At 41.0% G+C, this 13,614-nt stretch overlaps 1 protein-coding gene across 4 annotated transcripts; it reads left to right on the top strand.

Moving 5' to 3' along the window:
- The first annotated feature begins 317 nt into the window (after positions 1-317).
- Positions 318-12,958, top strand: LOC129171382 (plexin domain-containing protein 1-like). Of its 4 annotated transcripts, none has more exons than XM_054759979.1 (13): positions 318-465; positions 6,686-6,843; positions 7,832-7,975; positions 8,952-9,021; positions 9,218-9,340; positions 9,415-9,533; positions 9,602-9,698; positions 9,772-9,867; positions 10,158-10,239; positions 10,355-10,415; positions 11,416-11,521; positions 11,597-11,748; positions 11,818-12,958. In XM_054759979.1, exons 1-13 carry the CDS (start codon positions 399-401, stop codon positions 11,926-11,928), a joined length of 1,386 nt encoding a protein of 461 aa, XP_054615954.1. In that variant the 5' UTR covers positions 318-398; the 3' UTR covers positions 11,929-12,958. The 4 variants fall into 4 exon arrangements, with proteins under 4 accessions (XP_054615954.1, XP_054615955.1, XP_054615956.1 ...); XM_054759981.1 differs by lacking the exon at positions 318-465 and adding an exon at positions 5,026-5,242; XM_054759982.1 differs by lacking the exon at positions 318-465 and adding an exon at positions 5,440-5,567.
- The last annotated feature ends 656 nt before the right edge of the window (positions 12,959-13,614 follow it).

Genomic DNA, 13,614 nt, shown 5'->3' with positions numbered 1-13,614 from the left:
TATCTTCGCTAAAGAAAGCCTTTAGACCACCTGAGGTTGAAGAATGTTAAATATTCAGACATACATAGTACATTTTCCCCCACATAAACACAATTCTGAAGTAACACCCTTACCTGAAAACATTTCGACAGCACTTTAAGCTCACCAAAATAGGAATAAAACAAGAATAATATGATATTGTTGCACAATCCTTCACTAAAGTAGAAAATGAAACAAACACATCACCTTGATAGCTGATTCTGAGGTCTCTCCTGATCACCATGGAAACAGATGAACAGCCCTATGGGGAGGAGGAGAGTCAAGAAAACAGGGTTGGCGTGTGGAGCAAGTCGTGAAGAGGGAGTCAGAGGAGGAGGAGAGAGAAGCGGACAGAGAAGTTTTGACTTGCTGACGATAACATGAGTCTCCATGTGGCGATGCTCGTCCTCTGTCTCTGCCAAAAAGCACTGCTCCAACAGTCACCAGGTGAGCTACCTGATCATTTTTTTACATTGATTGATAACTTTAAATGGTCATGCATGAAAATGTTTTTCCTGATATATACTTTTTGACCAGTCTGCTATTTTAACATGCTGCTTTCCTGTAGTATCACACGTTTTTTTTTTATTTTTTTTGGGGGGTGGGGGGTGGGTGGGGGGTGGGGGTGGGGGGGGGGGGGTGTTGCACTTGAATGCAAGAGAAGTGTACAATAAAAGAAACATTCCACAAGCGTGCAATTAAGTCGAAACAACCAGCCACAAACGGCCTGCGTCAGGTTTAAATTTAGATTTGGACTCTTGTTGTGTTCTGCTGGACAGAGGACACATGTCGTTAAAGCAGCGTGTTCAAGTGCATATGTCAAAGACGGAGAACACCCAGCTTTGTGCAAAAATGTGATGGATTATACGTCTCTGTTTCTTTTCCCTATTTACTCCTATCCGTCTTGTCCCTCAAAACTGCACAGTACTCAATTTTTAGTCCTAAGAGAGCCATTTACGCAATCTAGACCAGACTGTAAAACAGAGCCAAAATGAACACTTTCTACTCCAGTGACCTCTAATGAGCGATTAGCCTCCCTGAGAAGTTTCTCTCTCAGCAAAAAAAAAACCTTGATGCTGACCCTACGATGGAATATTTAGACCTTACTTGTCTTGTGCCTCTTATCTTATAAAAGTTTATTTTGACTTTACACAGCAGAACACGCTTGAGGTTTAAGGAAAAAAAACAACTCTTTGCTAGCTGTGAAACATTTTTAGTAACGTTTTTAACATATATTACAAAAAGTGTAAACAGAAGTTAATCGTTGCTCGTGTAATGGATGCCAGCTAGTGTCGTCCTCGACTGCACGTGTCAATAGAGGGCCGAGACACTGCAGGTTTTCTCTCCAAGTTTCTCCAGCAGGTGATTTAATTAATGAGCTCCTCCCTCAAATTGATTTCAGTAGCATTTTGAACTGTCGTACAGATGTAAAAACAGTTAACCATTGCTCGTATTAACACAGAATTAATCAAATCTTTAAGCCTTTAATGATTATTAATGACGCCCTAATGCAAACAGGATTTGTGTGGCAGATGTGCCTCAAGCAAGTAATTTTTTGAGCATTCTTAAAAGTGTAAAAAGTTAACCACTGGGAAACGTAAAAAAACCCCCACAACTATCAAACAATCTTAACTTTTAATCTTAACTTCACACTAGTGTGGAGGCTGTTCCAGTGATGAGAGCTAAGCAGCGCTAGCCTACGAGCTAAAAGCCCTAACTGTCAGCTTGTCGTCCCTTTGAGGCGTCAGAGAGTGAGGCACCACGGGACCAGAGTAAACCGTCATGTCCTCCCCAGCCCACGCCCAGGCCTCAAACCAGGGTCTACTGAGTGAGTCGAGAGTGCTAGGCATTGAGCTAATAGTCCGAGCTGTCAACTGGATGTCCAGCACGACTCTTAAGGCATCAGGGAGTGAGGTTTACCAACGTACTTTCTCACAGCCACGCTGGCTTGCAGCATTTCTGTGAGCTGTTTTTGGCATTTGCAGGATATTTCATTTGCATTTGTTTTTGATAGTGCAGCATTTAAGTGACTGCAGCATTTTTTATTGGCAGCATTTTCCCATTGCATTTGTTTGCGTGCTTTTGGATCATTTCTGTCTTTGAAGCGTTTGGACGTTGCTGCGCGCCAGCCACTGTCTAAAAAAAGCCAAAGAAAAAGCACAATCTAAATTTTTCAAGACCAAGGGACCTTTCGTCGTTAGACATTTTATTGGGAACAATAATGCTATTGGAAATTAAATTGGCCTGTCTCACAACTCCATCTCATGACTGATTTTGGTTATCAGATAAGACGCTGATGAAATCACGTCTCTGCACATCCACTGCAGAGATTTAGTTTCATTAAGAGCCATCTGCAAGCCAGTGTTTTTGTTTCTGAATTGGAACGTCGCTTGTCCTCAGTTTAACGGGGCTGCTGCTCCCCATGTTATGAATTCCTTCATCATGGATCATAATGGAGATGGCCGGCCAACACACACTTTATCAACGTTCCCTCATGGATACAAATCCAGGATCAAATGCAGAGCGGTGTTTTTCAATTGTCATATGGGCAATTCAAGCAGTGTCTTGCGTGAGCGTCAACACTGGGTGATTTTTATGGAAGGCCATGCCAGCCTCTGCTTAGGAAGGGCGTGTCGACTCTCTCTCGCTCCTCCAGACCGCTCGCATGATGGTAAACGGCTATGTTGTGATGTTGTGGTCAGGTGGCCGCTCCAAAAAGAAACGGCGGAGGTCAATTGTCTGTCCAAAACATCTGCGCTTTCATTTAAGCTCACGCTTCCTTTAGAACCAACCTGCAGCTGTTTTTGTGCTGAGCTTGTTTTCCACCATACAGACCAGGGGTGCCCACAGTGCGGCCCGGTCTCCATTTTTGGACAACAGCTCCTTTTTTCTTGGCCTTGTGCGTGTTGTAAAAAGTCTGACACATTAATTATTAGATATATTATTAAATATTACACCAGTTAGCTCTGTCACCTCTAACACCATTAGAGCCCTGTAGACATAAAATAACACCCCTATAGTCACTTTTATGTTAATATCACCCAATATAGTAGTTTTAATCCGAGAAAAATAAGCCATTTAAGACATAAATGTGACTGGTGCTCATGTGTGTTGCAATAAATGTCTTCTGGACATGTGAACAGGTAGTGACGTTGGGTCTTCAAAGTTGAGTTTTAGCTGTATTACGGCCACAAGAGTAGCCTGTGTTGTTATTCTTATGATTATTACTATTGTTATTCTTCTTATTGTGCCTGTTGTTCTGGCAATTAAGTTTGGTGCTTGTCTCACCAAGCAATTACTGACACCTAGTGACCAATGTAGAATACTACATTCACAACTGTAATGTGGCTTCCCAATTCCTTTTATTTTAGCTCATTTAGCCTTTTTTTTTTTTTTTACTACTAATAGGCCGTATTTAACCATGAAACAGCACTCTTTATTAATATTTGGGGAACCGTAATATAATAAAGCCACAAAATTCGATGTGGCGAGGGACGGCTGTATAGTGAAACCTCGGTTTTCATTAGTAATCTGTTCCAAAAAGTCCAGCAAAAACTGATACGTCCCATAAGAAATGATGTAAATTTAATTAATCTGTTCCAAACAATACATTTGAGAATCATTTTTACAGAGAAATAAATATAAATTGCTAATGGAATGGGTAAATGTACATTTTACATCACTTTTACCTTTATTGAAGACTCTTACAATACGGCCAAGAGGGTTTTTCGTCGATCCACGCAACTTTTCAACATCTTCAATCGTTTTTCATTTCTGTTTCGTTAAAGCCTTTACCCCTTTTGCAACATTAGCTTTCTTGAGTCCTACTTTCTTCGACAGGACAGAACGTATGGTTGATGCAGACTTCCTGTACGCCACTTTCGTACTTTGCTACCAGTTCTTTCTTGAATTCAGTAGTGTTTCTCACATTCTTTAGCAAAGCGCTAGCACTCTAAATTTTCTTTGGCCCCATGGTGGGTTATTTAGTTGTCACATTCAAGTTTTTCAGTAAAGAAAAAAAAAAGCATGACATCACCAGGTATGTGATGCTTTGTTTGGGCGGGTAAAATGTAAAATGCAAAATGCGCGGGTAAACTGACTAGTTTGCTATGCGCATTGGACCGTACAAAAACTGAGATGGTGTACGAAAACATAAACCTTATCGTACGAAAAGTAGGTTGTGGGAAGTTTGAGTGTGTTGACTTAGTTTTATAATCTTTAATGTACAAAATGTATTATATCGTATCATTTTAATGCACAAAAATGAGCAAAATACTTCACAAAAACTTCCAATAAATATGACTGGATAATGTGAAATGTCTGACAATACCCACTGAAATCAGAGTTCAGCGCTAAAGATAGTGATTACAAGAAGGTCCCAGTGTGAAGGGATTTCGTCAGTGATAGTTATTTAAAAAAAACAGATCAAATTTATATTCAACATCTGCACCTCTCCACCCAACTTCTGCATGTACTCTTGCCTCATAGAAGGTGGATCGGCTGTTTGCTAGTGACATGTGGGCTTGATATATGAGCTACAATCATTACATGGACAGCTCTGCTGCATCAAGCAAGCCACTAGGGGAAGACTTTTGGGCTGATACTTCACAAATGGATTTAAAATTTCACATTCAATGGGCCAACGAGTAATATAGGCACAACCTAGCAGTTAAAAACGACTGCTTTCTCAAAATCCAAATGGCCGCCTTGTGTTTCCAAGTTACGAATTCTGCCGCATCAAAGATACCCGTGTGGGGAAAGACATTTGGAATTGCTCTTCAAAAATGAATTCTACCTTTCGGTTTTAATGGGCGTGTCAGGTGTCGAAACAAGTGAACAAGGCATAATGAATTACTTTAAAGAATATGCACATTAACACCAAAATGGCCGCCAACAGGCACAGTAGGTACCATTTACAGTAGTTTGGCATTCATATAATCATGCCCAAGAAACTTTTAAGACCCAATTATCAACCTGTAGCTCAGTTATTTGTTTTATTTGACATTGAGTATTTACAAGAGCGCAGAGTAACAAAGGAGGCATGATGTAGGCCGGTATTTCTGCTAACAAACTGGATCATTAGACTTAAGTTGTAGTCATTTCAATTGAGTAGCACGTACAATGCAAAGTCTAGTGGTGATTCTTTTGGAAACACTTAAACCTTTAATGTATTTTAATCAATGAATTTGGTGGCTAATTTGAGAAGCACACACACTGATACAGGGTAGGTACTCCTATTAGTGTGATACGATAATAAATCGGCATTTAAACTTTTCAGACAAGAAGGCGAAGGAGGCGGCTCAGTGCTACTAGCTACGTCAAGCTACTTAGCAACATCAACCCGCCAAGGATATCGTCGTGGCATGTAAATGTTTGAGCTTGGGCTACACCAGCGGACCATTGAGTTCAGTGAGGCTGTGTTGCCCTTCTCAGATTAATGTGTTCAGTCGTAACCCACCAACCCCGACGTTGAGACACCGGAGCAACAGAGGCTAACTCTTCGCGGCAGCCAGGCTGACCACGGCGTACATTCACGGTGCCTCCGTCGGGTAACTGAACACGGCGGAGTGGATGATCTCTGGGCTTTTTTGGTGGCTCGCAATCCCAGCGTCAATTTCGAAAGCCTCACGTAGTCTGCTGAAAGCCCGAGAAAGAAAACAGGAAACGTTATGTACGAGAAGCAACTACGATTTAGGGTTAGGAACAGACACTCCGCATTGGAATATGGCGTCGAGGGTGTTTATATAGTGTTTTATGACGTCATTGAACACGCCTTAATACGTCAATATTTGATTTTAACTTAAAAAGTCTGTAAGGCATAAAGAAGTAACATCGAGTGGGAAAAAACATAAAGAAGTAACATCGAGTGGGAAAAAAACATTTACAAGACAAAATATAATGTAATGGGTACAGTATAAATCATAAATAACTTTTGAAATAACAATTTCTGAGGTTTTAATCGCATTTTGGTGCCCAGTCTTATTCTTGCATTGGAGATGTTCTCTTTAACATTTCATGTACAGTATGTGTGTACTCTGTTTTTATTTTCTTTCTATATAGCGTGCCTTTTTGTTTGTTACTTTATATATATTATAGCTGGGAGTTACCAATCGTAATTTCGCTGAGTGGAAACACAATGACATTAACGATACTTGATTCTTGATATCTACAGTAGCTATCTACAAAATATGCCTTTTTTGGCATCATCAAATTTTGCATTAGGATGCTGATAGTGTATCAGCACTCAGTCAGAGGTTCCACAATGGCCAAAAACGTCTGCAAGCCCTTGCTGTATGTGTGCAAGCCTTCATGTATTTTTCACAATTCAGAGGAAATAAGGTGGTAAAATAAGCCCCAACATCAACTGTAATGTAACCATTAGTGTGACACATAATTCTGGGTGGCCTCCATTGCTTCACATAGCCTACTGTATGTGGTTTTCAGGAAAGAAAACACACCATCAATTACTGTAATGTCTTCTCAAGATTGAACACAGTAAATGTGCATTAGTATTGTTTCTTAAATGCACAAAAGGTGGACTGGAAACAGAATCTAGCCTTGATGTATACTATAAACCACGTGAGCACAATTCAGTGTTGCATGCCATGTATAAATGATGACCACCAGTGCAGCTTTAAACTAACCACATTGTGTATATTTTGAACAGAGGAGGGGTACATAGTGGCATCAGACGAGTCAACGGGGAGTAACAGTCATGCTAACAGAGCCCACAGGTGGTCTTTGGGACATGTCAGGACAAGCAGAGCAATCCTGGGTAAAGGACTGTCCATTGACACCTTGACGGACAACTTGACTACAGTGGTGGTAAGTGTGTGTGTGTGTGTGTGTGTGTGTGTGTGTGTGTGTGTGTGTGTGTGTGTGTACAAAAGAAATTTAATGGCATTGCTTTTACCGTTGTCTTTAATTTGTAAGATGTTTCTTACATGGTTAACAAGTAATAAATAAATAATACATAATCATAAATACAAAAACTCTTACCACAAAATAAGTAATAGTAATAGTAATAAATTGTAAGTACAATACAATGAACCCTCCGTCCATTTTCTATGCCGCTTGTCCTCAATACAATCAACATCAAACAATTTAAATAACCACACAGTTTGCACACAATAACTGTGAAAGAACTATGTACAACTACAAAATAAAATAAGCAATATTTATATACAGTACAGTTGCATGCAAATCTGATGGGCGTGGGGAGACTTACTTGGTGTAATATAAATTGGGCATTGCTTTACATTTGAATCGGGTTTTTGGCGCCACCTGGAGGCCACGGCGCCTTTTGCATCTGTCTGTATTGCCTCATGGGCCAGGCGGCTCTGTGTCTGTGTGTGTGTGTGTCATGTGCTTGTAAGAGTCCATGTTAAACACTGCCATCTTTTGGAAGCTACAGTGTACTTTTTGTTGCTACTCACTTGACTGGCTACAGTATAAAACTTTATATACAAAAGTATTGGGACACTATCATGAAAACAAATTTGCAGCTGGTGCAAACTTCTGCAAAAGATTCCACTCTTCTGGCAGGACTTTCTACAAGATTCTACAGTGCATTTTTGGCAGTTTTTGGGGCCCACTCATCCCAGATGTGTTCTACCACATCAAACTCCTTCAACCGTGCCTTTATGGACCTTGCTTTGTGCACCAGGCACATAAAATGGCCTCCCCCAAACTGTTCCTACATAGCTGTATGTCCAAAACAGTCTGCTCAGATGAAAAATTAAGATTCAGAGGGGAATAATGTGTCTTGTCCAACCTCAGATTGAATTTCATCTTTTTTGTGTGTGTTCGGAAGGCGGATGCCAGCAAATATTACACGTGGCGATGCTTCAGCCCCGATGACCGGCGCGCACGGGAACTATGGGTGGACATGAGCGACCTCGGGCGCGGCCAAGTCCGTGTCCATGGTATTTTGTCAAACGCCTACCAACAGGCTGCCGTGAGTCTCGCACACACAGACAATATTTGTATGTCACGTGTGTAATCTTCAATGTGTCTTTAAAAAAACAAATGTAATGTACTTGCTGAGCTGAGAGGCCACAACTGAAAGCTCCATCTTTGTGTTAGCAATCAGTACATCATGTATCAAACTGACAATCCTGCAGTTTGATTGCCAAAGTCATTTTTCCTGCACGTCTTTGGCCAAATGAAATGTACAGCAATCACAAGAAGACAAAACAGACATCAAGCAAAGCAAGCCAGGGGAATTCAGACTGAACCATGAGGTCATACAGTTGAGGGATTTCAAACCCTGGGAAGTGTTGAGTCACGCTGAAAGAGCCACCAGCCTGTCAGCCACCTGCCTTGTCTTTATTTCAGCATACTTTTATACATAATATAAACTGCATAAATCATTGACAAAGCCTGTAAGACTATTTTCCTAACGGCACAAACTCTAGTTCCATTAGCATTTATTATTTTGTTCGTGAAAACGACTCCCAGCGCTATTAAAGATGTTTTGCAGATGATCTGTTTTTACGTTCACGCCCGCTAACCCCAGCGACCTGATCCCGGCACCGCAGAGTCCTGTCTTTTAACCCATAATCCCTTGTGAAAAGTTGCGTCATACGGCGCGTTGGGAAACATTGTTTTGCACTGACAGATGGTTTGCAAATGTAGAGCAGATTTATGCTTTTTTTTTTTTCCTTGGGTGAGCCTCCTAATGTGGACTGGAGTGGGCGGAAACACAACCCAAGGCAGCGAAAAAGATTTGAATTGTACTTACACTGGTTAGTCTGGTTTCTCTTGACATGCCACAACATCAGGCACAAACCTGCCTTTACCAAGATAATAATGCTCAGGTTTTACTTTATTGTTAATAAGTATTATTAAAAAGTAAAGTTGTGATGCAGCTCCTGCATTGGAAGTCATTACATGTTGGTGTGGTGTATCTAATAAACTTGTTTTGTCTGCAGAAAGTTGCCTTGTCATTTGACTTCCCCTTCTATGGACATTACCTGAGGCAGATTACCATAGCAACGGGAGGTACGTGATGTTTTCACACACTTCGTGTGCCTTGACAGCCCATGCAGTACCTAACCAACGCAGACAGCACCTTTACTATAAGTGATTTTATTTTATTTTATTTTATTTTATTTTGTTTTATTTTATTATTTATTTTTTTTCTATTTTATTATTATTTTACTTTTATTTGAAATATATATATTTTTTACATTTTCAGGGTTCATCTTCACTGGCGAGATCATCCACCGCATGTTGACATCAACACAGTACATCGCCCCACTGATGGCTAATTTTGATCCCAGCCACTCCAAAGAGTCCACCGTGCAATACATGGATAACGGTACAAGTTGCACCTTGACCTGCCGCTGCATGCCTTGCACTTCAGTTTGTTTTAACCGTGCTTGGCTCCTCCAGGCGAGGTGTTTGTGGTACAGTGGGAGCGGGTCAGATTGTCGGGCCAAGAGTCAATGGGCGCATTCACCTTCCAGGCTGCGCTTTACAAAACAGGAACCGTCACGTTCAGTTACAAAGACGTGAGAGAAACCTCTTCTCCACTTTGGACCACATTGTCATCCTTTAAGCACGAGTGTTGTTCTTCCAGATACCCGTGCCTCCCAATGATATCGGTCCAGCTAAACACCCTGTGAAGGCGGGCCTCTCTGATGCATTTGTGGTCATGTCATCATCCCAGTCGTCAAGTTAGCATTCACTCGCATCTATTCACCAGCTCACCATGTGCCGTCAAAGCTGTGACGTTTCTCTCCCACGCAGGCGTCCAGAGGCAGACGGTGTACGAGTACCATCGCATTGAGATAGACGCCGCTAATATCACCAGTTTGTCCGCGGTCGAGTTCACTCCGCTACCAAGTAAGACAACACACTCATCCTTAATGGGGGCTTTGGGAAGCATATTTGGAAACTTGAATGCCAGTTTCTGCAATCGTCAGAGTGTGCTCTGACAAGAATGAGGCAGTAGATGAAATCCTTTTATTGTGACTTTACATACACAAACACAAGATGGTAGAAACATACAAATCACCAGAATTCCCTTATTTTCCCTCATTTTGGAGTAAAAAAAATTACATTTTTAAATTATTTCAATGAATATACTGATCACATTAATTGTCTGAGTAACATTTTGAATTTTTCCTGCTCAGCCTGCCTGCAACATGACAACTGTGAGCGCTGCATCTCTTCCAACCAGACGTCTGGCTGCAGTTGGTGTAATGTGCTCCAGAGGTGGGTTGACAAACTCGCTATCTTCTTATATACGCTGCTGTTCCTCATGCATTGGGTATACAGTATACCTGTATGTATATTTGATGCTTTTTTTTGGTCATATTGTGTGTTTTAGGTGTTCGGATGGCATGGATCGACACAGGCAGGAATGGTTGGACTTTGGCTGTTCAGAGGAGGTACAATTGGGTGTGGAGAATGATTAAATATTGCCATAACACACTTTATTAGGGAAACCTGCACAATTGAATAATCCAACAGTTGTATTAAATTGTCTGCCTTTACAAAGATAGCGAGTTATGCCTATAGTTTGGTGGCCTTATGTGCTCATAAATAGTGGCAACATCCCTCCGTATGTTGCAGTATAGTTCTCACATCCCTACTATTCCGAAAATGAACATTGTTGCTGTAAACCAGGGGTGTCCAAATGTTTTCAAATGAGGGCCGCAAGACCGCTAAACTAAATCCAATGTACCTCAAATAATCCAATAAAATGAAAAAAAACATCCACATTTTAGCATTTTTTATAGGTGTCAAAGCAAGTTAGTGTGATATCTGATAATACATTTCAGTAATAATTAATTTTATTTCTAGAATATGCTGAGGGCCAATAAAAAACAAGCTGCAGACCGAAAATGGCTGCTCTTTGCACAACCCTCAGTGTTTCCCGCAGGACTGCAATGTATTTGTGGCTGTGATTGGCTGGTGGGAGGTGTTGACGTAATCATGTCATCAAAAAATGTGCATTATTGGCCCTAAAGTATTTGCAAAAAGTGAGTAAAAAAACATGAACAGCACAACAAATATTCTCAAAACTCCAAATGAAGTTTAGTTCGTCACTTCTTTTTCTTGTTGTTGTTTTTCTAATGTCACAAACAACAGACTTTAGATGGGAAGGGGCCCACGCAGCACCCGTTGGTCGTTGAGAGGAGTGATAGGTGCTTTCATGTCAGACTCTCCCTCCTGCTCTGTCTTCTTATTCCCTGGCAGACCAGGCTATAATGTGTTTATGAGCCAGGGCAAACAGGTAGCACCAAAGCTATTTGTGGCGGTCCAAATTCATTGGTATTTAGCACCACAAAGAAATGAATGTATGGGAAACACTGCCCCTGCTGTAAAACTGTGGCTTATTCTCGTTAGCTGGCGTGCGTATTTTACTATTTTTCTGTGTACACTTAGAGCATAGGGGCGACCTGTGATGAGTACAATGGAGAAAACAGTTCTATCACACCAGAAATCCAAGATGTGACCTCGTCCGCTTTACAAAATGACTGCAAACGTGACGGTAAGGATGGTATCTTATGCTAGTTTTGTGCATGTAAGCCAGATAGTATATTAATATGGTTTGTCTTCTACTCAGATGCCAAGCAAGAGTCGACTACTCACAGTAGCAACAGCTGGGCTAACACAGGAGCCCTAGCAGGTGTTGCATCCGCTTTGGTCTTACTCTTGGCTCTGGTGCTTGTGGCGCTTTACGTCCACTGCCACCCAACTGCCACATATTTCATCCAGGTGAGCGCAGAGAGCGTGTTTAATCCTGTTTACCTTTGCTATTTTAACCACACAGTATATCTTTTACAGCGACACAAGAGGTACTGGCCCTCCTTAAAGTTTCAGAAGCAACAGCCTGGCTACACAGAAGTGGAAGGAGACGGGCAGGAGAGGAGCAGCATCGTCCAAGATGGACCGTGATGGAGGCCATTATTTGCCGTTTTAGCAGCAATCTGCACATGATTATTGTTATTCCAAACTCTTCGTAACCCAACAACCAATCCAATACATGGACGAGCCACAACATTAAGTACACGTGCATTACTGTAATGTGATGAAATCCAGTACAAAAAGTCACGTTCCTTTTTTTTTCTTCTCTTGTTGCATCATACTGACAACTGCTTCTAATATTTTGAGCCCAACGCCACAGCCATGAAGGAACCACAATATTAGGAACAGCTCTCGGTGTGATTTGTCTCCAAAATATTTTGCATGTACACACAAGACCTTCGTATTTCTCTAATATATTGATGACAAATCTGCGTTCTAATCCATTCACCTCACATGTGTGGCATATCAAGATGCTGATTAAACAGCATGACCGGCTACAATAAAAGGCCATTCCAAATTTTACTGTGTTGAGCTCAGCTCGTGAAAGATGGGCGTGTACAATGAACAAGCATAGGGACATAAGAGGTCAATGTATGCATGAAAGTGTATCAGCAGCAGGTGTCAGTCTAAGCACATGTTGACACCAAGTATACGCTTCTTGCAGTTGAACGTGGCAGTTGTATGTAAATGTGATTTGAGAGCATTTGATTTCCTTCAACAACCCCTCCCCCCTCCTCCTCCACCCCTCTTGCACAACCATGCAAGAAATCACAGATGGAGCCCAAAAAAAAATCTGATTTGTTGGACCTGGATTATGTAACGCACAAAAAAATGAGGTTGTCAAAACATGGCACAATCAAGGCTTGCTCATGTATATGTGATATTATGTGTTGTAGGTGATCTCATCATGGTGTTGTGTGGAAATATGGGGAACACAATGTTGATAACAGACAACACACAAACCCGCTATTCCCTAAATTGCAGATATTGAAAATTCACCAATATGGTACATTTCCACTAGACCTCAGGGGGAAAAAACAATTGTTTAGCATATTCATATGTGGAGGAAAACCATTGAGCTGATTGAGCAAGGAAATGCTACCAACATGGTGGGGAATGGGCAGGATGAAATAAACTGCTTCTTCATACTCCCTTTCAGACATGTTGAATCATTCAAATGTGAACATGTGATGTTCTAAGCGGTGTCCAAAGTGCAGCCCTGAGGCCATTTGCGGCCCGCAGCTTGTTTTTTATTGGCCCGTGGCACAGAAAACCCAGCAAAAATGGCAAAAATAGAGCAAAAAGGCAAAATGTAAAGACAAGAAGCTGAAATGTTAATACTAATAACTAATAAGCCTTTTTTACAAAATAATCTTAGTATCGATGGCCAGTATCACCCATATCAATACTTTTTTTTACATCACTTTTTAGTGAGTGATTTTGTGATTTTTGCCTTTAATTTGTTGATCATGATTATAAAGGACAAATATTTGAAGCAAACAAGAATATGTGTATCAACGCTTATTTGGGAACAATATTTTTAAAAAGTCGGTAGTGCAAAAATAACAAAAACAAACGCATACTACTACTGGCTCTCATTTTAATCCTGTGGCTTTTTGCCCTCATAGCCCTACTGTGATCAACAGCTTATTACCTTATTATTCTCATAACACAAAAAAACTGAAAACATTGATCCGCTACTACCATTGTATTGATAATATCGATATTTGGCTCGATCCACCCATCTCCAGTCTCTGGTCGAGAACGCGCATTCAG

The sequence above is a fragment of the Dunckerocampus dactyliophorus genome, chromosome 18 (assembly GCF_027744805.1).
Source record: "Dunckerocampus dactyliophorus isolate RoL2022-P2 chromosome 18, RoL_Ddac_1.1, whole genome shotgun sequence".
Lineage (NCBI taxonomy): Eukaryota > Metazoa > Chordata > Actinopteri > Syngnathiformes > Syngnathidae > Dunckerocampus > Dunckerocampus dactyliophorus.
Note: the sequence above shows the minus strand (reverse complement) of the source record. Positions and strands in the feature narration are given on the sequence as shown.

What these genes read in the sequence shown, in the direction of transcription:
- LOC129171382 (XM_054759979.1), top strand. Translation starts at nt 399, where the DNA reads ATGAGTCTCCATGTGGCGATGCTCGTCCTCTGTCTCTGCCAAAAAGCA. An exon ending in ACGCCTACCAACAGGCTGCC is followed by an intron (nt 7,976 to 8,951) that starts GTGAGTCTCGCA and finishes TTTTGTCTGCAG; the next exon opens with AAAGTTGCCTTGTCATTTGA. An exon ending in GTCATCATCCCAGTCGTCAA is followed by an intron (nt 9,699 to 9,771) that starts GTTAGCATTCAC and finishes TCTCCCACGCAG; the next exon opens with GCGTCCAGAGGCAGACGGTG.